Source organism: Photinus pyralis, unplaced genomic scaffold (assembly GCF_008802855.1).
Source record: "Photinus pyralis isolate 1611_PpyrPB1 unplaced genomic scaffold, Ppyr1.3 Ppyr1.4_LG7, whole genome shotgun sequence".
In the NCBI taxonomy this organism is placed as follows: domain Eukaryota; kingdom Metazoa; phylum Arthropoda; class Insecta; order Coleoptera; family Lampyridae; genus Photinus; species Photinus pyralis.
Genome location: NW_022170738.1, coordinates 31,033,599 through 31,058,188, shown reverse-complemented (window position 1 = coordinate 31,058,188; position 24,590 = coordinate 31,033,599). Strand labels below are relative to the sequence as shown.

Below are 24,590 nucleotides of genomic sequence, written 5' to 3'. Positions count from 1 at the left end.
CATGCAATGAAACCTGAATTCTACATAGTACCAGTAAGTACTTATTACATAACCTAACAAAAATCATAAATAAAATAATAGTTCTAAATTATTTTAAGTGAATGGGAAAGTCAATTTAAATAATGTGAAAACGCACATCGTTGTAATTGCATTATTTGTTTAACACCTTCGTAGGTACCTTTCTAAAATCGGCTTCATTCCCCGCAAGTGCACTATATGAATGGGCCTAAATTTTTCTCTTCGAATGGCTCTGATCATTGGCCCTTTAAACTTTTATCCGTTGAAAATCAGCATATTATTTAAAAATTTATAGTCCTGTTTAAGTTTATTGCACGCAAAATTCCAATTCGAGCCATTATAGTTAATGAAATTCGATGATATAGATACGCAGTCTAGTTATAGAAAGTCTCTGGATATTGTGAAATTCAATCACAATAAGTTGTGTCACCCTGTCACTTTCCTACATTTATGTACTATGCCTAACTTCGTGGAGGATTCTGACGATTCATTTAACACATAAATAAAATAATAAAAAAAATTATTTTAATTAACAGTAATTAATTATTCCCAATGAATCTAAGGCTGAATTAAAAATAGGAAAAAAATGGTTTATATTTGTAATAAACAATTTAAATAATGTGAAAAATGAGTTCAATAAATGGTGAATGTTGCACATTGTGTATATTTTTCGTTGTCTTAATTCACCTAACTGTATCATACAAAATGAGTAAGTTGTATCCTAAATTATTGCGCCAAAATTGATTTATTTTCCCATTTCAGTTAATATAGTCGATTATAAGCAATGTCCTCGTTTAGGTGAACGTAACGTTGAATTAGAAACCGATTCGTTCTCGGGTTTAGTACTTACATTAGGCACGCTAAAAGATAGCGCCTGGCATAGGGATGACAATTTCGTGTGCAAATTTGACGTGAAACCTTTTAATCCCAGCATGGGTATGTTTATTGTAATACAAAGTATTGTGTTTCGCAAGAATTCCACGGGAGGATGTATCGACTATATTCAGTATAGAAGGGGCGACGGGTCTACGAGTAGACAGTATTGCGGCAGTTTAACTGCGTCTTTGGGAATGGATCGCATTTTCGCACCTGATGTGTATGTTAGCGAGGTAGCGCCGACTGTAAACTCGTTTATCAGTCACTTTGGTAAGGTTGAAGTTACAATTCACATATCGAAGGAGCCTTTGAAAGCTCACCAAGAAATGAATTTGGAGGTGGTTTTTACACAATTTTCTTGTAAGTAAGCGAGTGTCATTACAGCGTATGATAGATGGGATTTTTACAGCTTGTAACATGAGAGATTATCGTGATTGTGGTAAGCAGTATAAAAATTATTGTATTTACAAGGACTTTTTCAATGATGTCTATGTAAATTGCCCGTTTCCTGATTGTACAGATGAAGGGGGCTGTGACCGACAGATTACTACACCTCCTAATTCGATGGCCAATAATGTTGTGATCGGATCGGTAACGAGTCTCTTTGTAGTGTTTCTGTTTTTTATCTGTAGCTTGTGGTTGTGTCGCAAGTACAAAAAATTCTGTTGGGATGAAAATTTTGCAAATTCCAGCAATACAAATCGCACGGTGAGTAGCCGCATTATCGCATTGTACTTCAAGTTTATAAACTTTAGGTGGAGACTGAGGAAAATGAAGAAACCTCTAATAACATTTCCCTGCCCAGTACCACCAGAGACACAACGTTGCATAATATAAATGCGGATGAGGATAAGGATTTACCTCCGGCCTATGATACTTTATTTCCCAACAGATAACTTTAGATAATTGGCTCGCAGTTATAATTGAGACTTTTGGTAGCAACGTTTCTGAAATTTCATCCGTTTAAACAAAAACTTCATACTTTTGAAGCTTCATTGAATAACACTAGTCATTTACCTATCACCTCGAAGATCAAACGGAATGTATGCTTCAAATGTCACATTTGTTTTTAGAAAAATCAAATCTTCCATTTTTATACCATTCTAATTTGGCACTTTTAGGGGTGGGGGGGGGCGGGGATTGTAAGTTGGTATTTACATTTTTATGTTGTGTTCCCTCACATTCGACTTTGAACATTGTATCGTGAGTTAAAGTTGCATTTATTTAGATATTTCCCTTTTTTGCAGACACTCGGAAGAGGAAGCATAAATTGTGGTCCGGCTTTAATTATATCAAGACATCTTTTCTGAATGTTATGCTTTCTCTGTTTTAGGATACCTGCTTGATCAGTCTTGATGCTACGAATTGTTAAAATAAGGGGTGGAAGTTTTTAAGTTCAAAAATAATACCCGTGAATGTCTACTGAACTTTATTTTTTGAAATTCTCAACACTCTCTACTTTATATTATGGATGCCCCCTATGTACTCAGTGCTCAAATGGGAAAAAGATGTCAAAATAAAAAGGATTTAGCTTGAAATCATTGGGTGCCTGTATAGTCTTCATGAACAAATTTTAACTTTTGGTTTCAAATTTGAAATATCTTTTCGCGCCCTTCAACCTCCAAATTGAAACCTTTGAGTTTCACATTGAAATTTGATAATACGCTTGCCCGTGCATTTTAGATAAAATCATTTTTTGAATATTTCCACTCTTTAAACATTGAAATACTGATATTCAAGAAAGTATTTTGAATGACAACTTTAAAATATAATTTTTATAGCATTTCCCTTAGTTTGTTTAAAGTAATACGGGAGGGGGAAGGGGGTACATAAGAAAATTACTCAATTCAATATTGTTATTATGGAATTGCCGAATTTAGAATGCATTATTTGTTAGGTGAAAAATATTTCCTTGCGTAAAAACTGCTACTGTTCCCCTTACCATCCGAAAATTAACTAAGATTTTTCTTTAAAATTTTCTCCCAGTTCCTATTAATTTTTCCAGCATTTTACATAAATTTTTCCAATTTTCACCTTATTGCACCAAATTTTTTTAATACTCTTAGAATTTCGCGAATTGAAAAATGTTAGTATATGTTCAACCTTTTTTAAAATGGCTGCCATGATGCCTGCCTTTTTTTATTTTCTAATTTAGACGGAAATTTTTAACCTCCAAATTGAACCCTTTGAGTTTCACATTGAAAATTGATAATACACTTGCCCGTGCACTTTAGATAAAATCATTGTTTGAATATGTCCACTCTTTAAACATTGAAATACTGATATTCAAGAAAGTATTTTTAATGACGACTTTAAAATATAATTTTTATAGCATTTCCCTTAGTTTGTTTAAAATAATACGGGAGGGGGAAGGGGGTACATAAGAAAATTACTTAATTCAATATTGTTATTATGGAATTGCAGAATTTAGAATGCATTATTTGTTATGTGAAAAATATTTCCTTGAGTAAAAACTGCTACTGTTCCCCTTACCATCCCAAAATTTACTAAGATTTTTCCTTAAAATTTTCTCCCAGTTTCTATTAATTTTTTCAGCACTTTCCTCAAATTTTTCCAATTTTCACCTTATTTGCACCAGATTTTTTAAAAACTATTTTAGAATTTCGTGAATTGAAGAATGTAAGTATATGTTCAACCTTTTTTAAAATGGCTGCCATGATGTTTGCCTTTTTTATTTTCTAATTTAGACGGAAATTTTTAACCTCCAAATTGAACCCTTTGAGTTTCACATTGAAAATTGATAATACACTTGCCCGTGCACCTTAGATAAAATCATTGTTTGAATATGTCCACTCTTTAAACATTGAAATACTGATATTCAAGAAAGTATTTTTAATGAAAACTTTAAAATATAATTTTTATAGCATTTCCTTTAGTTTGCTTAAAATAATACAGGAGGGGGAAGGGGGTACATAAGAAAATTACTCAATTCAATATTGTTATTATGGAATTGCCGAATTTAGAATGCATTATTTGTTAGGTGAAAAATATTTCCTTGCGTAAAAACTGCTACTGTTCCCCTTACCATCCCAAAATTAACTAAGATTTTTCCTTAACATTTTCTCTCAGTTTCTATTAATTTTTCTAGCATTTTCCTCAAATTTTTCATTTCACCTTATTGCACCAAATTTATCTAATACTCTTAGAATTTATCGAGTCGAAAAATTTTATTTTCAACTTTGTCATAATAATAATTATTATTATTAGTATTATTATTATTAAATTAACTGCAATAAACATTTTGAAAATTTTGGATTCTAAGGATAATCCTTTTTTTTATAATTTTATTCACATATTTTGGAGTTTCAGGATTTGACACATTATAAAATCACGAAAATTTTAATATCTTAATTAATAACTCATAACTATGATTAGAGTCTCATTTCACAAATTGTTATTGAAATTCCCAATTGTATAATTACAAATTCAATGATTCAACAATCAAAATTTAAAAATACTAACATTTTTAAAACCCTCCCTTTCTTCTTGCTTTTTGCCTAAATTCTGCAAGTGTTAGTATTCACTGGTCTTTTGTTAAAAATATAGTTGGATAAAACTTATATGCATTATTTGCATTTTAGATTTGATCCAGGAGTAAACTACAGTTTGTCTACTTTTAATATTCAAACAATGCCATTAGCCAAACACTTCATGTGTTCTTATCTTGGCGAGCGTTTGGGCAGCTAATAATAATACGCTGACCAAAAACCATGCCACAAATTTCTACCAAATTAAGAATGTAGTAGAAAATGAGCTGATGATCTAGAAAGCCGTTAATAGATTCATTGCTTGGGAAAGTGTATACATAACCCAGTTCCTATTTTACAGAATTATGTTTTTATACTGCTTGGCGTTGAAACCTGTGGCCAATACCTTCGAATTGCTATTTATATTTAATACAGTCCCGCCAATGTATTAATTATGAAATATCGTGATAATGTTAAGCTATGTACATTTTTTATGTTTTATATTAATCATTATAGTATAGAGTTTTTGTTGATTTTCTAGTGTTACTAACAGTATTGTAATTATTATACATTTGCTTGATGTTTTAGAGAAGTATTGTATTAGTAGTGATAATTTTGTATCTATTTTATCTACACATTATTTTTTTATATGGCGCCTTTTACATATTTTATATTAATAAAATTTAATTTTTTTTAACATAAGGTTTTAAAGAATACAGGGCACTCTGAACATACATTAGGGCTTAAAATCTAATTTGATTTATTATTACATATATTTAGGGGATCGTGGAAAAAGTTGATCTCATTCACCGAGGAGAACTTGATCATGTCATTTGATTTCGAAGTCGATATTTTGTATTAGAATTATTAGTTGTTAATTTGTTGTTATGTGTTATCAGGTAGGATTTAAACATTTGGAAATTATTTGCGTAGTATTTGTAAAAGTGTATATCATGTTTTCTCCGGTCGTAGATAAGTTTTCTTATCGCTGCGTATGCTTAATTAACTGATGCGGACTTGTTATCGCCATATTAAACACACAGGTGCGGTTTGATCTTTCGAAGACATTATTTTGTCAAGGAGGGAGAGAGGAAGTAAATGGAAAGGGAAAAGGTTTTAAATAAACGAACCGGTCATTAAACGCCGCCTTTTGTTGGTTAAGCGTTTGTTTGGTGGTGGGATGGGAATCTAGTTTTCTTTCGCTAAAACGCAGCTGTATTTGAGCACATTTGTTCTAAAACTGTTATTTTTGCTGTTTATCGAAAACAGTCAGCTTCGCAAATAAGTTGGCCAAAGACCACTACAATTTTGTTTTATTGAAAAATTAAAAAGATAAAAAATGCTAGTGATGGTTTTAAAGTTGCTATATTCCACGAATTCTTTATCGGTTCTATGCGAGCGGAAAAGTTAGATTTAAAAAAAATTGCTGTAGCTAGCTCAGATACCACTCGCACGTTCACCTTGTGCCCTTTTATGTGTAAGGTACAAAATTTGGTTCCAATCAGTAAAGTCATTTAGCCGGAAATGGCAGACAGACAGATCGATCGAGATTTTGTTTGATTCGGATTCCTGGTGCTTTAAAATGTGTATTTCCGTCAGAAACGTGGAGGGTCATCTTTTACCAAAATGCAATAGGTAATACCTCCCTTACATAACGTGCGGGTTGTAAAAAGCTTTACGGCTCTACTTTATTAACGAGCTCCTAGGGAGTTTATAATTTTGCGGTGTCTGTCCGTCTGCCCGTCATTTAGCACGATATCTCGATAACGAATGGACCGATTACGATAAAATTTTGTAGATGGATTCTTTATCAAGTTTGTAGATCGGAGTTCGTGAATTGGCAATGTAGCCCAAAAAATAAGGAAGGCCCTTTTGACATCTCCGTGAGTTATGAACCGAATTGCATGAAATTCAATATGCGTATAGCTTTTCGCATCTCGACCATTTATAAACCGAATTGCAAACTTTTTTATTTATGATGGTTTTTAAATGAAATTTGATACATAGCCACTTGGAATAAAAGCAAATTTAACGCGTTTCAAAATTTGGTTTTGCGCATGCGCAGTGCCAACTTTCTTATTTATGGAAGCATTTAAATAAAATTTCATACATAAAGGTACCTATACACTTTAAATAAAAGCAAAACTAACATCAGGTTTAAAATTTGGTTTTGCACATGCTATATAGCCATACCCAGGAGCTCTTTTTCTGTATTTATTTACACTTTCACGAATCTACACTGAAGTAGTCAAGGAACAGTAAACCTATTGATGAAGAGATGATTGTGATGATTAATTCTCTTTAAGTGTCTTTTTCTCTTTTATTCCTATACAATACAGTATCTTCATACGGTAAATTATAATTATTATATCTTGATTACACGCAAATTATTAAGATTACTTTAGAGCGACTTATGCAAGAAACCCTTCGTTAGTATAACCGCCTTCAAGTTGAATTTGTCCATTCATCGTTGATTGTCTCCCCCGCATTTTACTTTGTCGCCTCAAGATTGCATCGGCCAACGATTTTCTAGCGGCTCCTTGGGGATCTATGAACATTGAATAGTTCAGGCGCGTACCTAGCAAGTAGTGTCTTACTTGTGCTTTTTAAATATCTATTTTTGCGCAATTCGAATGCGTCAAAAAAGTCGGCGACCAATTGCTTTTGTGTCGGTTGTTCGGCAAGTTGCTGAACGGTTTTCCGTCTTCCAGCAACCTCAGTTTCCCGTTCATCCTCTTCATCGTCGTCCGCGCCGTTTATCTTCATAAACCACTTTACCACCTTTACCGGATTTCTTGCCAAAATTTCGTCCGCGGTCAAATTGTTTGTGTCGATTTTTGTACACGCTCTCCAGCTGATGTGTGTGTTGGACAAAATCTGTGCAAACGTGGAAAATCTATGGAACAGCATTGCTATAAATTGTACAACGAGAAGTGACGCGAAAAATGCGAGAAACACAAAACCGATGGGTTCGAGTTGGAGCGGGGTCTTGGATAATTGTATCTGAAAACACGAATAAGCGTATTATTTTGTATCATTTCACACTTACGTCTCTTCTATCTCCATTGTAAGTAAAGTTGTACTTTGCGCCCAAGGGCCAATTGACATGCAAAAAGTCTTTCTTTAAAGTCAACAGGAATACAACAAGCACGAATAAGGCGTTGACCATAAAGAATGCCATAACCGTTTTATCACGCAAATCTGTTAAATCCTTGTCGAGCTGTGCTTTGTTCTCTTTAATTCTATATAGATACTTGGATATCAACTCTTGGAAGAACATTCTCTCCCTTGGTTCCAGTGGAGCACAATCTCCATGCCCTAATCCGTCTTGTTCTAACCACTGATGGTCTTCGGTTTCCTCCACATCTAAATCCGCCACCATTGTGTTATCCTTTTCGGGAGATGGTGAGCTTAATTCCGGTACGGAGGGCTGAATTTCCTGATCCTCATCCATCTTCTGCAGCGTTACTTCGAGTGCGTCCAGTTTGGCTGTCAATGCTTTCAAACTTTCGCTTATCTCAGTCAACTTTGCGTTATCTTCGTCTTTCTTAGAGTGAGTGCAGAATAGACACCTAAATACACCTCCGATGCTCAGCTCGAACGCTCCCGCGTCTTCTTGCTTCTCACCTGAAATGAAAGAGAAGCGCCTCCCTTTCGATTTTGGTTCCGTTTTTGTCTCTGGGACCTACAATGACAAGTTAAATTGAGTAAATATGCGGACCAATACCGTTTCCGGCACTACTGTAAGTTCTCTGGTACCCCATGAAATGTTGTTTAGGTTGAAGATCGAGTAAATCACCAGCAACATGTACATACTGGGAACCGTGACGTAGTACACCAAACCGTATCTTAGGCAAGTCCATTCCTTGGGATGTAAAAAGGCAGTTAGAATTAGTTCTCCAGCGACGCAGAAGAAGAATAGCGATGAAGGTGCTAAAGGGCCATCGGCATTAATTTGTAGTAACACACCAATTAATACGGCCATCATAACTAAACCATAAATTGCGCTAATAATACCCGCGAGTACTATCTAAAACATCAGGTTTTTTTTCAAGTTGGAAAGGCCTCACTCACCTGAACATCTGCTTTGAAGAGCATGCAAACGGCAACAAAGATTAAAATGGGAATTGCGTTCCATAAAAAGCTGGTCCATTGACCAATTTGAAATACTGTTACAAATGCGCCAACTAACATTAAAAATATAGTGCCTGGGCCTAAAACTGTGCCTATAAGTAGTATTATCTGAAAAAATCAAATGAAAAGGCTGGACGCGTAATTGGTTGCGTACTTGGTACGTGATGTATGGTCTTGAAATGCTGTCATTAATTTTTATAGTTCTCTCACAGTTCATTAGTAAGTCGATAACATTAGCGGTAGTGGAGGGCATCCACCTCCTGCGCTGGTTATAAAACTCCTTGAAACCTTCAGGGCAATGCGTGTATGAATCTGAAGCAGCCGAATACTCCACACGATACCCATTCTGTAAGAGCAGAGTGCAAAGCCACCGATCTTCTCCCAAATCGTACTGCACGAAGTGGCGCGCGAGTTTGGCTTGCGACGCGTATCGGCGCATCACGCCGTTTTCCATTAGGGCCTTCGCTCGGAACAAGGAAAAACAGCCGGGGCTACATAAAACGCAACCGATCGTATGTTCCGCCGCCTTCTGCAGCCAATGCCCGATTGCGTACTCGAACATCTGGTACCATACCAGAGGTCCGTATCCTAAGGGATGGATTCGACCGCAGGCCGCACCTAAATCCTTGGCCTTTTTCATTAAATCCACGAGTAAATGCACGGCGTGTGGCTGAAAGTCTATGTCCCCATCTAAAGCCAGAATGTACGTATTTTCTGATATTAAATCCTTCTGTTTGGGCGATAAGTCGTTTCGTTGCATTAATCTATTGGTAGTTGTTAGTAAGCTGGGCCGTTCATTGGAAAACTCACCTATGACCCAAGAGGTAGTACATGTACATAACTTGGGACCAACGTTTCTTCTGACGTATTTTTTTCGAATCCTTCAAATGTGCAATTAGAAGAGTCTTCCCAGGGAGCGTCCAGACTAATCTGCCCCCGTAAGGAGTAACGTACTTTGTAGGATCTCCAAGCTTCATATTAGCGATTTGATGTACTTTGGACGTAGCTTCGTCGACTGCTAACACTAAGTTCTTGACGTACTGGTTTAGTTTTGGATTGTTGTCCTTTTCATGCAGTCTCACAAATGCGTCATCGAAGTAGATATGAGCTGCAAGGGAGGTTTTCGCACGTACACGTTTTAAATGCAATCATACTTTCCAGCTCGTAGTAATCCGGCATTTCAAATCCCAACTCGTCTCTTACTAAACGCCTCGCCCGTTGGTCCTCATCGAGCCTGATCACCGATTTTAAGAATTCCACCATTTCCTCGAACTTTTCGTGCCACATGGTACCGCAGGCGTAAATTCGGGTTACAGAACAGTCGTATGAGGAATTATTTCGCATCGGCGGCGTGTTTACTTCTATAACACTTCAGGAGTGCAATCTTTGGACGCTGAAAGACTTACCGAAAGTTTCACCCTCGTCGCCGTCATTTTCGTCGAGCTTTTCCGGCAGATCATCTCTTCTTCTGTTGAGAGCTAGCGACTGATCAATCAAAAACGCGTCAAACATCGGCCTTACGTATAGTCTTTCGGTTTTTGCTAATTTCTCACATCGCGGTTGCCAAATGTGAATCGTGATCCATATTTGTGACAGTAACCATAGTAACCAAACCCAGACGTGTTGACTCCTAATGAAATTTTCCAAGAAGTAGAATGGGGGACTGCTAAAAAATAAGTACGGGGGAATCGCGGTGCTAAAAGCGCATGGGTTTCCGTTGTGCACCCCGCAGAGTGCTACCAGGATCGCGACTGTTGTTGGAACGGTTAAATTTACGGGAAATGCGAAACTGAAACCTTGGATTAGGATTTTGCAGGCGAATTTTCCAAATATGTAACAGATGTAAGTGGAGGTAGCGTTAATTAGAAATACCCATATTGGCGTTAGGCTGTTGGACATTATTGGGCTATGGTTAGCAGTTTCGAACATTCCTCCTTCACCCCCAATTAATGGTTTTATCTGAAACGGAATTTAATCAAACAACAAGTAAAGAGAAGGTAAAAGTACCTCAGTTGCGTTTATTGCGTGACTGCTAAATGCATCGGCAAAATTTTCGAACATGAAATCAACAGATCCTTCCCGGACTGAAATTATGGCTATGGTCGTGACAAAAAATAATATACATTTCCATATGGAAATAAAACTGTACAGAAAGTATCGGCTATTGTTAAATTTTTTCTTTGATTTGCCTAGTTTTTTGATGAACTTGATGGGGGAACCTTCTGAAACGAAGTTTTCCCACCAACCCGCTGAAATAAGTAGCACTGTTATCGGTATCATCCACATTGTGGGCTCTTTTTCGATCATAGGCCAAATGACTAGTGCAGACCCTTGTGCTATAATACTGATAACATCAAAAGATATCTTTACAACGTTACTCTTTTCATGAGGCGTTCGCGAAAAAAATGCTAAATTATACGTATGTAATGTTCGATTTAGAAACTGTTCATAAGTTTACCAACAACTGCGGGTACAAAGCAGATTGCGTTTGTAAGCATAACTCCTTTGAGTACGTCTAGCTCAGGGAGTATGACGAATACTAGTAAGGCACTTCCGATGGGAGGTAAAGATTCTGTTGCAACTAATGACCAACTTTCCGCCGATGTTGGCATGTCCCATCTTTTAAAAATAGACATACGTAGAGATCTCAGAAACGTCAACAATTCGGGTACAAAGTATGCAAATATTAGCATCCACATCCAAACCGTCCGTTCGATTTGGGGAAGTTGGACCACAAACTGTCTGTTCCTATCTAAAACAAGTGTCCTCCTTTTAAATGCATTGAGTGTGTGTATGCGCGTACCGATTAGTTCATTGCAGTACATCTTGGTTGTATTTTGCCCAATTTGCGATGTCATAAATAATAAAGTTCCTTTTGATATAGTAGCCGCACCCAAAACCACGATAAAGGTCACCAGATATGCAGCTATCTTAGCTACTTTGACAAGCCCATCTGAAATTTTAGTTTCCTCCGCTGAACCTTGCAGTACTTCAACCGGAGGGTCATTGAAAGCATCCCATCTTCTTCTCTTAGGCTCAGCTGGGCTAAAAATGAGAGAAGAAACATGGCCACTCAATCCCTAACTCGACTAATAGTTTACTTACGGCGAATTAGGCAAATATGAGTACTTTTGGCTTTCATTCGTATTATTTCCAAGCATATTTTAATGGTAAATTGCACAAACTAATAAATCAAAATGGCCTAGGTATCTTTATAGGTAAGCTCGATAGCGATAACGATTAATCGCCTTTACTACTATTGCAAAATTTCGATCGATTTTTCAACGAAAATTGTGAAACAGTTTTTAGATTCATTGATCCTGAGAAACCTTGGGCAAGTTTTGACCGATTAAACAGAAATTGACGTTCCTTGGGAGATTTAGAAAGCGGTACTAGAACTGGCAGCAATATCGCACAACTTTTTCTCTAAATTGTAGTGTAGAGGTAATGCATTTTCGTGTTGCTGTTTTTGGGTAGGTAATCCTACAACCACCTAGCTACGTAGGTGTTTCAATTGAGGAAAATGACTACTACAGATTAGCGGCTATGATGCCCATTCAAACGTTATTTTTGGCATTTACGGATCAACACTCAATGATCATGATAATGCGATAATACCCAAGTCTAAACGGTACGCCTCTTATGACCGCACCTTTTAAACAGCTCTTGAAGATTCCGTGTATCATCATGCATGATCAAAGCACAAATTGTGAGCTCTGACGTAACAAAACAAAGGATGATGAAAGTCACACTTAATCTGCCAAGCAAAGCTTTTCGGTGAGGTATTCAGTGAAACCTAGCAAATCAGTGACAGAAGCTTAGGTACTTAGTGTATTCTGGCACTATTTGGCGAAACCCTATTTTAAGCATACGTTTTGGACTTGAAGGTATCTAATTTTACCATCAAAGGACTTTAAATTAATGCGAAACTATATTCTGTTTTTTTTCGAGATCCTTACTGATTATTTAATTGTCTGTACCCTTAACAACATTTTTGTTTACATGTTTACTAAAGTGGTTTTATCTCTTATGACACCACATATTTCTAATAGTAGATATATATAGATAGATACAAGTGATCTTCACAAAATAATGTACAAACGATCCCAAATAGAAATGTTTATTAGCTATTTTTAAGGGTGCCGAACCCTACTTCAACAAACCTATTCGAAAATGTCCCTTCATGTATATTTTCCAAATATAAAAGTTATTATTACCTATTCGCATAGATTTCACTCACTAATTGTACGATCCGGTTCCTGAATTGCAACCTCAAATCTTTACACATACGCGAGGATCCTGGCTGTAACTTTTGATCTAGCAGCCCAATCTTGGAACTGTTTGAAATTATGGAATCTACAGCCCATATTCTACAAGAAAATGTTTTTTTCCGGTCGATCTGAGACAATTTTTTTTGGGGCCTCAAAAAAAGGCAGTGGCAGACAGACCTTCCTTTTTTAACCAAAAATCGACTACACCAAAATTTCTCGGGAAAACACTTTTTCTTATTAATTTTGGTGCGTAGAATCCAAAACGATTCGTACTTTTTCGATTAGACTTCTCAATCACAAGTTATGGACTAAAAACCTATTTCGAAAGAAAATTCAAAGGGCTGTAACTTTTGATCTAGGAACTGTTTGAAATTATGGAATCTACAGGCCTTATTCTATAAGAAAATGATTTTTTTCCGGTCGATCTGAGACAATTTTTTTTTTAGCCTCAAAAAAAGGCAGTGTATAACCTTCCTTTTTAACCAAAAATCGACTACACCAAAATTTCTGGGGAAAACACTTTTTCTTATTAATTTTGGTGCGTAGAATCCAAATCGAATCGTACTTTTTCGATTAGACTTCTCAATCAAAAGTTATGGACTAAAAACCTATTTCGAAAGAAAATTCAAAGGGCTGTAACTTTTGATCTAGTACCCCAATCTTGGAACTGTTTGAAATTATGGAATCTACAGGCCTTATTCTATAAGAAAATGTTTTTTTCCGGTCGATCTGAGACAATTTTTTCTTGGAGCCTCAAAAAAAGGCAGTGTATAACCTTCCTTTTTTTACCAAAAATCGACTACACCAAAATTTCTCGGGAGAACACTTTTTCTTATTAATTTTGGTGCGTAGAATCCAAAACGGTTCGTACTTTTTCGATTAGACTTCTCAATCACAAGTTATGGACTAAAAACCAATTTCGAAAGAAAATTCAAAGGGATGTAACTTTTGATCTAGTACCCCAATCTTGGAACTGTTTGAAATTATGGAATCTACAGGCCTTATTCTATAAGAAAATGTTTTTTTCCGGTCGATCTGTGACAATTTTTTTTGAGCCTCAAAAAAAGGCAGTATATAACCTTCCTTTTTAACCAAAAATCGACTACACCAAAATTTCTCGGGAAAACATTTTTTCTTATTAATTTTGGTGCGTAGAATCCAAAACGGTTCGTACTTTTTCGATTGGACTTCTCAATCACAAGTTATGGACTAAAAACCAATTTCGAAAGAAAATTCAAAGGGATGTAACTTTTGATCTAGTACCCCAATCTTGGAACTGTTTGAAATTATGGAATCTACAGGCCTTATTCTATAAGAAAATGTTTTTTTCCGGTCGATCTGTGACAATTTTTTTTGAGCCTCAAAAAAAGGCAGTGTATAACCTTCCTTTTTAACCAAAAATCGACTACACCAAAATTTCTCGGGAAAACACTTTTTCTTATTAATTTTGGTGCGTAGAATCCAAATCGAATCGTACTTTTTCGATTAGACTTCTCAATCAAAAGTTATGGACTAAAAACCAATTTCGAAAGAAAATTCAAAGGGCTGTAACTTTTGATCTAGTACCCCAATCTTGGAACTGTTTGAAATTATGGAATCTACAGGCCTTATTCTATAAGAAAATGTTTTTTTCCGGTCGATCTGAGACAATTTTTTTTGGGGCCTCAAAAAAAGGCAGTGTATAACCTTCCTTTTTTACCAAAAATCGACTACACCAAAATTTCTCGGGAAAACACTTTTTCTTATTAATTTTGGTGCGTAGAATCCAAAACGATTCGTACTTTTTCGATTAGACTTCTCAATCACAAGTGATGGTCTAAAAACCAATTTCGAAAGAAAATTCAAGGGGCTGTAACCCTGGCGAGGATATTTCTCGCAACCCAACTATAGATATCGACCGCAAATCAATTTTTTTACACACCGGTGTTTGTACGAAAATCTGCTTAAAATCCTCGCTCGCCCACCTCTCCTGATTTTTAAATATCGACCGGAAAGCGGAAAACATTTGTTTATAATGTGCGATTATGATAGTCCCATCATAATCGTTTAGTAATGTTTTAATATACTAATATATCCTCACGGGAACGGTGGTAACACCGGTCAATTGTACTATGCGATCAAAAATGAGTTGCTGTGGAGTTACCTTTGTAATTTTTGTTTACATGGGAAATGGTATTTAACTTGAACTTTCAAAGGCGACTCGACAGCAACTCATTTTTGATCGTCCGTTATATGGTCTTGTTTTTACTATCAGCGGTTGAAATACGACACAACAAATTAAAGCAATTGCCAAATCCTGAAAGTTAAAACATTTTGTTAATTATATTCAGTGCCAATCACTGTTGGAATAATTCACTACAAGGTAAATTCTTTTCAATTAAGATTAATTAATTGCATTAGATATTTGCAAGTAGCTATAATCCTACACGAATCTACTGTGGTCAGATTTGAATAAATGCAACAGATGCGGACATTGGTCAGGGACGGACTTTTGAAGTCAGGAGTTACAGATTTGTGTATGTGCTTTATTAACCTACGCGAAACTATGCGTTCGGCTGTAATTATTTTGTAATTGGAAATGGAGTTAAGTTTGCCTACTATGCAAGCTGCTAGTAGATTATATTAACTTAGCTAAAAGGATCAGTTAATTCTTCCTCTTATAATTGACTCATATTTTAATTTTATCATTTTTAATTGATGTGTTCCAAAGAAAGTTGCACTGGTTTTAGGTGGGTTTTAAATTGGTTACTACGGCTGACAGTTAAGGTCAAATTGTGCCTTAAATATTGGTTCTGTAAGAAGCAGGCCTCAGACCTAGGCGGAACTACGCCTATTATTTAAACACATTGCCTCCAATTTGCATCGGTAAACCAGTGTCCATTTCAACCCCTAATACCAGTCCGCGTTCTCGTAGTTGATGGATCCTGAGTACTGTCATATCGGGAAACATAACATGGCATACAAAGCAAAATGGCGTACAAAGGCAATATATTATTTTTATTATTAAATACTCATAAACGTACAAACTTCTAACTGGAGTGCAGCAAGCTGGATAAAATCTGCGATTAGATTGTGGTTTTGTAATGCAGGGGATGGTTGATTGAACATTGCATTAAGCAACAAAACCGAGATAAAATTAGTGATAAATTCGCGTATGGCGAAATGTTCAACCACTTTTGGTTGGGTCCATACCCTTTCCACCAAACTAATGTTCCCTTCTCTTGTTATCAGGTACCTATCAGTATATCTAATCCGATAACACGCTCGCCGGATGTGAAAACGGCGATAACTAATTGAAATTGCAAATGGAAAAACTTGGGCTAACAATAGATCGATGTGTTTACTAAACTGGTTGTTTACTTTTATTGTTTTAAGTCAAGGTTCCATTGCACTTCATCTAATTATAGAGAGAAGTTCAGTTTCTAAAATTTATCTGGCCATACTTACGCAAACTTGGATGGAAGATAAAATGGGAGACAGAAATAGCGAAAACGGCGTAAAGGTTAAAAAAATTATAAATAGAAATTGAAGTGTTAACGCTTGTAGTATGTTCTGCGTTAATTTAGTACGGCTCCTTTTAATTTAGCGATTACATATCAGCTCTGATAAGGATTTATAAGTTACTTAAAACAGGTGCTTCGCTATTTTTCGAGATTAATCTACTCGCGAACAGTGCTAAATTGCGAGGTCGCGGGTGCGCTTACTATTTTTTCTTGTTGGACGCATATATATTACAAATTTTATTAACTTGTTTTAATAAACGAAATGTGACGTAACCTGGCATCATAGGTGTAATTGTATAGTTAAACCCAATTATATACGGTTTCTTTGTTGATTAAATTAGTTCCAATAAAAAAACAGTCGAAATACGGTGGAAATGTTTGTGGAAATGTGGAAACTCCTTTTATTTTTATCGTTATGGACCAAAGATGTTTTTTGTTTAGAGTTTAATTTTGTTGGTGAGTTACTCGATTTTTATTTTTAATATCGTAACCCACTTTTCGGCCTAATTAAAAGTTGCTCCTCAATCTGGAAAAATACACTAGTCATGATCATCAATTGGTTCTTAAAAACCTAATCAAAGTGGAAATTAGTTTTTTGGTATAGGTAGACGTTCCGTTCGTTGGCCCATCCCCTTGTATTCTGCGTTCTATAACAGAAGTGAGAGATAAGATCATTATTCACGTATTATAAATAAACTGGAATTATGGAACCGCGTAATTAGAGGTATTCCCAAAACGAAATTGTTTGTCTGCGGGGTGATACACTGACCTTACTCCCACATCGCGAAGAGCGATGATCTTATTTTAGCTTATTTGTCATTAGGTTCCATGGACCACTAAACAATTTACCTTACCTTCACCCGTAGTACATAAGAATGCTTGAATCAGGAAATCTAGCGTAATAAATATTTATCTGCTCAAAGTTTACTTCCTGAATTATTAATATTTTAACAGTTGTCATTAATAATACATTATTTTATTACTTGCAATTCTGTACATGATCTTTTCTTTTTTACGTAGGTACATAATTATGCATAGGTATTTTTATTATTGTAGGATACATTTATCTTTTGTTTTTGATTTGCTCGATCTTTTCTTCACACGAATCTTTGAACTATTCATTTCAAGCGGATGTGACCTTCTCGTCTCTTTGTTTTTGGAATCCAAACTTTACTTGCAACTGGTCTAGCTAAAGTTTCCAGTACGATCTTATTGTTCAATATAAGTAATCGAAAGTAGCGATAATCTAATGCGGTTTTTTCAATAAAACCTTTATTTTGTCCTGTTCCATGCTGTATATAACATAATCATCGTGGGTTTTTTAATCAGTGAACGTGATATCGAATAATGTATCAGTGGGATTGTAATCAATCTCATGCGGTTTCCAACTTGTACGAATTGCATTGTAGCAGCGGGAACCATGGGAACATATTTAGAGTGGAAGCCCACATAACCAGCCATTTTTCACTTTTCTATAGTCATTTCGGACCATATTATAATAATCTGGACAATAACATTATTAATTATACACGCAGACGCAGGAAATTCATTTTGCTTCTGAGTCCATGTTGGGCTACGGGAGGTGGTTGGTTTGGGTGGGCCACCAACAAATACAAAATAAAATTTCAATAAATTCCTGGATCACCTTTCAAATCAAATTAATTATCTAGAATTTTTAATATTTGTAATTAATGCAACGCCTTGTACAAAAGACACATGCAGCGTATTGGAAATTTACATTTATTTCATTTTTTCGGTTTCCAGAATTGGCAAATAATAATAAATAACGACATGAACAGACGCAGAATTTTTCAAGGTACAAAAACCTATTTTCAACGTTACTCTAATTTAATTAGGGGAGAAAGTATTTCCATATAAAGAAATTAGCATTTAAATCCCTATGGTTCGTAAATAGTTTCTACACGCTGTATATCACGAAACATTTCTTCAATTATCCTTGTATCTGCAGCTAAAAAATATTAGCTTTCATAAAATGTTACTGCTAATATAACTAGAAACACATACAATTCTTTGTTACTTAAATACTACTGTCGTTCCCTTCAAATTTCCATTAGAATTCTCCTCGAGCACCTTTTAAGTTCCCTTTATGTTCTTCTCACTCGTTACAAGTTCAGAAATTGTCCGTCTTAATTCTGGACAACTTTCCAAAGTTCTTCCTGAGTTCCTCTTAAGTTTCTTTTCAAATTCTCATCACGTCCCATAATCTTCTCTTCAATTTCTTTTTAAGTTCCTTTCAACCTTACACGTTTTATATTTGAGCTGCAAACAATATCCTTTTAATACTGATCTTCCCCTTGCGATTGGAGGGTCATCGAGTTTTTTAGTTACGCCCCTGATTTTTGATAATGTGTACTGTCCTGATTTCGTAAAATGGCGAAAAAAGAATAGCGTCGGTTGTTGAAACGTAGTAGTATATTATGTTGAATATTCCACTCTTTGCCCTGTTCCTTGTTCCAAAAAGAGTGCCCTGCATTTTCTTCTTTCACATTTTTACATGGAGTATTCTCCACCCTAAATTCTGCCCTAGCATATTAGCCACCTGCACATTCGCCCAACAAACTAAGAGTTTTACTTTGCGGGCAAATAAACCTGGGGGTGATTTTTGAAAGACAACATTTGCGTGAGCGAGTCTTTAGATTGGGAAAAAAGGTGGGTGAATATTCCGAGGGTTCGCTTTCAGGGGGCGACTGTTTCAAGACTGAAGCGAATTTGTTTAGTAAAGTTTTCCAGGGCGAATATATGCATAGATACAGCGAGTAAACAGCATTTTCCTTTCGTTATCCTATTGATCGTTTACTAACGAGTGACAAAAATAGAAATGTATTAATATCTTGGTTTAAAATATAACAGAAAGTGCGTTTTTTTTAGAATTCAGTTGTGATACTGTTGATTGTGGGAGGGGTTCACCATTCAGCAAAATAAAATAAAAATTAGCATAAACAACCGCTAAATTTATCATTGTGTGTTACTTTAAATGTGGGAACTCCCTTCTGCCTGAACCATTTCCCTCCCATTGTCAAATTCTGTACGTCAGCTTTGCTATTACAGTTACAAATACATCGAGAACGATTTGGTCTAATGGTTTTTCGAATTTTGAGAAATTTTCTTTCTCAATTTCTTTAACTGAATATTTTTGATATAATTCAAATGTTTCCATACTTGATCGATCAACTTTCTAATTTGTGCCAGTATTTTCCTGGAACTGCTTTTAATAAAAGCTCGAGTAACAACAAATGTAAAAAATTTACGCACTCTCAAAAAGAGCTAATCTACGTATTTTACAGCGGAATTTTTTTTATAGGCATATTTATATTCAAGACTAATCTCAGTTTATATTATCTATTACCTACTTTACAGCACTTAATAATTATTGTCACAATCTCTGGAAAATTTCTAGCAAATCGTCACATTTGTTTACCAAAATTGCCATTATTGCGTTATAAACTATCACCGCAACCACTACACAATTGCAACATTATACTTGCTAAAAATCGCTTAAATTGCTAGACGACCTGTACCACATCGATGCAATTAAACCCAGGTTTCAGTTCGAAGTATATTCCCAAGCGTAAATTAGCTCCAAAGGCCAGATGAATGTTTATCTCTTTTTCCTTAAGAAATTCGTGCCAACTAAAAGCAAAACAGGATAACGAATAATTTTCTTAAAGGCATGTATTTCAGGGACGAGAAGTATTGGGGAGTGTAACGGTTTACTTGGACGACCCTCTTGTAGAAAATAAATTTTATTCTCTACGGCACTGTAACAATTAATGTTTTGTAATGAAATTTAATACCACGGCTAACTCAGTAATGTATAAATTTTCAATAGCTCTTACCTCGGCTCTTTCCTTGCAGAATGTAACCTCTTATAATCTCAAAATCAAAACCGGATTCTCAGGTTTGATCACTCTCACATAAATAGTCATACAAGGGTTGTCCAGAAAGTAGCAGACGTTTTGAAATAAAAAATTGTAAACTTGTAAAGAAAATCTATTATTGTATACATTTGGGGGCTACACTCTTGGGCTATTCATCAACACAAGCGCCATTCAAATTGAGGCACTTGCGTGGCACAAGTGTTTTGATTCCAACTTTTATAAATCCGAGACGAGGAGTGTACATACAGTACAGTACAGGGACATTGTTTTTATAAAGTCCGTCTTTTATACACTACTTAAAGTACGCTGCTTAATTTTTCATACCTAATGTTGTTGATTCTATTAACATGGTAACTCCCTACGCCAAGTTTGAAAAACATTTTTCCCTCATGATATAATTAATAAAAGACAAATTCGGTTAAAGATTCTGCAGTGTTATAAAAAATATTGAAAACACGGTGTTTTATTATTTAAAGGACTCGTTCTTTAAAGTACCTATAATAATAATCTCGATAATAATAATATTTAATTGACTGTAAAATATGCTTACATTACTTACAAATTAGTAGTTATCTTAATAGATATTAGTATAGTAGACAGGCAAAGCTTTTAAGCGATTTAGTAAACGCAACCCCTTATTTTTATCAGCAGCAACAGTTTTTTCTGTATAACAAGAAAGACATTGAGCTTTTACATGTTACTGATGGTCACCTTATTAGTCAGCACGTAAGCACTGAGTGACAATATCTCTGTACATGTCAATCATCGTGAGTTCCCAATGTATCATCACGTATTTCTCCCTGGCTGCGGCATTTGGAAAAGTGTACTTTACCCTCGACTTTACCTATGTAGGTACTTGATAATAGTAAATGTAAAAATGAAGATTTTGCTATGTGAAAATCTTACACAACAACAGGAGATAACGTTCTTTTTTCCAAATCTCAAAAAAAATCACATTACTAGCAAATACGTTGCGAAATAAAAAATTTCACGTGAATGCTACGAGCGGAAAACAATGTTGATGATCCTAGTACCAACGGTGAAATTGTGCAAATCAGTTCCGAAAGTACTCGTACCTGTGGTACCTAATCCATTAAAATCCATGGATTCTGCACGTTACCTTCATCAAAGGATTACAATTCGCATGACGTAAACCCTGACGTCAAACTGCTAAGTACCTAGTATTTGATTTGCTAAATCGATAAGTATAGGTGCATTACCTACTTAGGAAATATGTGCTAAGTTACACTATACAGGTTGAAGGTTCTAATTGCCGAAAATCAAATTACAGAAAACCCTCAAGAGTTCAAATGTTAATTAAAGATAATTAGCGATTGTGGAGTCATTATAGGCTAAAACCTGTTGAAGCCAAACGTTCTACTGACAATCAAGATTACAGGTGTCAGTAACCCTCAATCCATTTAACATTGAAACGTGTAGGTCTCTGAAGCCGAGTTAAATTAGTGTACATTTTGAAAATGAAGATAATAGTTGTTAGCATTATCATTGTTTTTTGCCAGATACCAGTTATCTACAATTGTTTTGCAAACAAACACAGGTGGATACGTGTCATTTCGTCAACACGGTTTCAGAAACTTAAAACTTTATTCACTTGGTAAAGCACATAGATAAACCAAGTAAATAAACAGTAGGTAACTGTGGAAAATGTAGAAAGCTATACGTTACTTTTAATTGAATGCTAATAAACTAATCTTTTTATGACCAGATTCTATAAAAGCTCTCGTTTCAGATCAAAAAGTGCTAAAATCGGATGCCAAGGAAGATATACTAATACCAGAATCAGTGGGACTAGATCCTACTGGAGATCTAGTCGAAGTGAAAGGGATCTACTACAGTAATGGTGTCAAACCAAGGATATTCGTGGAGTACCCTCGACAAGATGAACTTCTCACTACGTCCAATGATATAGGTAGCCCAGAGGATGTCAATTCCAATGAAAATGGTAAGATGGTGCAATCTTTAGTGGTGTCTATAAAAATGTTTGCAGAGGATGGCAATTTTCAACCGTGGTCAATCTTGTGGTACGTAGGATCGTTCGGCGGTTTAATATTCTTCTTCCTAATCGTATCGTGTTCGGAATGGTGCTGCAGAACGCGGTTGAGGAACAGAAATATGCAAAGGGGGGCCGCTTCGCCTACTCACAGCGAGTTACCGCCCCCAGCATACGACTTGTTTGCACCGCCGTCTTACGACAGTTTGTGTAAACCTAGCGGTGCGGAAAAGCGAGAATATGATGTATACGTCGTTCCTGTCGACACCTTAGAGGCGCTAAGAACAAGCCACCTGGAGGAAAGTGGCGGTGACGATTCACCTCCAAGTTACAGCAACCAGATGCGTCAAGAGATGGTACCTCGCCCGCCCACTGAAGAGGATAAATCTGAAACGTCAAATTCGGCACAAACGTGACTAAGTCTGAGGAAAGGGTGGTACCTATTGTTCAGTGGACATCGTGACGATACTGCTGAAAAGATGATTTGGATCTGTGTGTGCTGGTCGAAGAAAGTGAAAAGACGTTATTGTAATAAACAGTATTTATCGAAACAATCTGCTGTGATTTTAGTTTTAAGTTTATTTAATGCCATATGCAGCTAATTTGTTATAATGTATTATTTATTACCATACATTTTACGAATACTGTGATATAATAATATGTTAATTCGTTACTTTTTTCTATATTTCTTTATTTTATTCGAGACAGTTTCAATCGTACTTAATAGTTACATAAAGTAACAAAAAGTTCAAGATTCATTGTATAAATCGCTCACTTTGAGTTTGCCTTTGGAAAACAACCAAACATCGTTAAAAAAAACTAATTTTTCTCCTTTTTAGCTAGTAGGTATGGAACTGCGTTTTTGTAATCATTTTCCTATTTCGAAGCATTTGCACCTGGATCGCTTCAATATACAATCATAAACATTGGTTGCGTTAATGACCATTAACAAAATCGTACTCAATCGTACTGCTTGTAGAATGCTACAATTGGAGTAGTTTGATACACAGGGTGCACCAATTAAAGTTTGCAGCTCCTAATAAAATAGATTTGGGAAGGTTACATCGGGCAATTGATATAAATTGTTGAATATGGTATTATTTCGTTATTTATTTTACGGGATCCTGTGTATAAAAAAATGTCACGTTTCCTTAAGTACCTACTCCTACTGTAAGAAACTGTCTTGAATTTTGTTTATTAAAATAATGACTCCCAAATCCCAAAGCTCCTTGTACCAAACAACACAAAAATTAAACCGATATTGCATTTGCAAAGTAAGAAGTTTTGAAGTACTCTTACTCTGGTGCTGTGATAATATTCACATACAAACCCGAAGAAGTTGTAGAGGCCCACTACAGAGAGACTATAGTGCGTTGGCACCTCCACATGCAGTATGGGGTCGTATGGACTAATTGCCTTTTTTACTAGTTTGCGTCATTCTTCGATAATACTATCCTTGTTTCTGACCGCAAATATGTGATGCTTTGAGTTTTTAAAACTCCTGTCTTTTTCTCGTTTTAGGAGACTCAAAAATTTGAAATTTATGGAAACGCTTTTTATAAACGGTCCATTAGCTATATTTGTTTAAGCATACTTTCATTTGTTTCACGAATCTACAAATTGTCCGATTAATGGAAAAGCGTTTTAAACACCCTTATCTGTATTAACTTAATAATAATGCATTTGTTCCACTAAATTAAAGAAATGGAAACCACAGGAGTAGTCGATTCAGTTGCTGCGAACGCAAGTTCTGATCTTCTACCGACTCCCTGGTACAATTATTAGAACCGACATAATCTAATAATGCTTATAACTGAGCAATATGATGAAAAGTAACAATGTATTAAATTAATTAAATAATAAAAATATTATAGATAATTTCTAAAGCTTTTCTATTTCATTTGTTTAGGAATCAACGTGATGCGCGATTTATGGAAGAGCGATTTATACACCCCTTTTAGGAATATTTTCTTCTGTATAAATTTCTAATGCTTTTCTGTTTTGTTTGTTTCAGGATCCTACGAAATGTGCGATTTATGGAGAAGCGTTTTATACACCCCTTTTAGGCATATTTCCTTCTGAATAAATTTCTAATGCTTTTCTGTTTTGTTTCAGGATCCTACGAAATGTGCGATTTATGAAGAAGCGTTTTATACATCCCTTTTAGGCATATTTCCTTCTGTATAAATTTCTAATGCTTTTCTGTTTTGTTTCAGGATCCTACGAAATGTGCGATTTATGGAGAAGCGTTTTATACACCCCTTTTAGGCATATTTCCTTCTGTATAAATTTCTAATGCTTTTCTGTTTTGTTTCAGGATCCTACGAAATGTGCGATTTATGGAGAAGCGTTTTATACACCCCTTTTAGGCATATTTCCTTCTGTATAAA

The 24,590-nt window shown here is 35.6% G+C and overlaps 3 protein-coding genes across 5 annotated transcripts; 2 read left to right on the top strand and 1 right to left on the bottom strand.

Moving 5' to 3' along the window:
- Positions 1 to 521: 521 nt before the first annotated feature.
- On the top strand, positions 522 to 6,151 carry LOC116177315. Its single transcript, XM_031496256.1, has 4 exons — positions 522 to 727; positions 781 to 1,254; positions 1,304 to 1,602; positions 1,650 to 6,151. The coding sequence occupies exons 1-4, from the start codon at positions 646 to 648 to the stop codon at positions 1,788 to 1,790; spliced, it is 996 nt and encodes a 331-aa protein (XP_031352116.1). The 5' UTR covers positions 522 to 645; the 3' UTR covers positions 1,791 to 6,151.
- Positions 6,152 to 6,695: 544 nt separating this feature from the next.
- Positions 6,696 to 11,747, bottom strand: LOC116177313 (chitin synthase chs-2-like). 3 transcript variants are annotated; one of them, XM_031496254.1, is made up of 13 exons: positions 11,622 to 11,747; positions 11,320 to 11,561; positions 10,975 to 11,268; positions 10,524 to 10,924; positions 9,923 to 10,475; positions 9,671 to 9,874; positions 9,327 to 9,624; positions 8,671 to 9,280; positions 8,457 to 8,624; positions 8,110 to 8,412; positions 7,432 to 8,067; positions 6,980 to 7,385; positions 6,696 to 6,930 (listed from the first exon to the last, which is right to left on the bottom strand). In XM_031496254.1, the coding sequence occupies exons 1-13, from the start codon at positions 11,675 to 11,677 to the stop codon at positions 6,794 to 6,796; spliced, it is 4,308 nt and encodes a 1,435-aa protein (XP_031352114.1). In that variant the 5' UTR covers positions 11,678 to 11,747; the 3' UTR covers positions 6,696 to 6,793. The 3 variants fall into 3 exon arrangements, with proteins under 3 accessions (XP_031352114.1, XP_031352112.1, XP_031352113.1); XM_031496252.1 differs by having other exon boundaries at positions 8,110 to 8,408; positions 8,457 to 9,280; positions 9,671 to 9,877; XM_031496253.1 differs by having other exon boundaries at positions 8,110 to 8,408; positions 8,457 to 9,280.
- A 4,609-nt stretch (positions 11,748 to 16,356) lies between these two features.
- Positions 16,357 to 22,873, top strand: LOC116177317. The gene is made up of 3 exons (XM_031496259.1): positions 16,357 to 16,746; positions 21,940 to 22,152; positions 22,198 to 22,873. Exons 1-3 carry the CDS (start codon positions 16,665 to 16,667, stop codon positions 22,614 to 22,616), a joined length of 714 nt encoding a protein of 237 aa, XP_031352119.1. The 5' UTR covers positions 16,357 to 16,664; the 3' UTR covers positions 22,617 to 22,873.
- The last annotated feature ends 1,717 nt before the right edge of the window (positions 22,874 to 24,590 follow it).

What these genes read in the sequence shown, in the direction of transcription:
- LOC116177315 (XM_031496256.1), top strand. Translation starts at nt 646, where the DNA reads ATGAGTTCAATAAATGGTGAATGTTGCACATTGTGTATATTTTTCGTT. An exon ending in AACTGTATCATACAAAATGA is followed by an intron (nt 728 to 780) that starts GTAAGTTGTATC and finishes TTCCCATTTCAG; the next exon opens with TTAATATAGTCGATTATAAG. An exon ending in GGTTTTTACACAATTTTCTT is followed by an intron (nt 1,255 to 1,303) that starts GTAAGTAAGCGA and finishes GGATTTTTACAG; the next exon opens with CTTGTAACATGAGAGATTAT.
- LOC116177317 (XM_031496259.1), top strand. Translation starts at nt 16,665, where the DNA reads ATGTTTGTGGAAATGTGGAAACTCCTTTTATTTTTATCGTTATGGACC. An exon ending in TTTAGAGTTTAATTTTGTTG is followed by an intron (nt 16,747 to 21,939) that starts GTGAGTTACTCG and finishes CTCTCGTTTCAG; the next exon opens with ATCAAAAAGTGCTAAAATCG. An exon ending in TGTCAATTCCAATGAAAATG is followed by an intron (nt 22,153 to 22,197) that starts GTAAGATGGTGC and finishes AAATGTTTGCAG; the next exon opens with AGGATGGCAATTTTCAACCG.
- LOC116177313 (XM_031496252.1), bottom strand. Translation starts at nt 11,677, where the DNA reads ATGCTTGGAAATAATACGAATGAAAGCCAAAAGTACTCATATTTGCCT. An exon ending in CTTTGTACCCGCAGTTGTTG is followed by an intron (nt 10,925 to 10,974) that starts GTAAACTTATGA and finishes CGTATAATTTAG; the next exon opens with CATTTTTTTCGCGAACGCCT. An exon ending in TAGATATTTAAAAAGCACAA is followed by an intron (nt 6,931 to 6,979) that starts GTAAGACACTAC and finishes CAATGTTCATAG; the next exon opens with ATCCCCAAGGAGCCGCTAGA.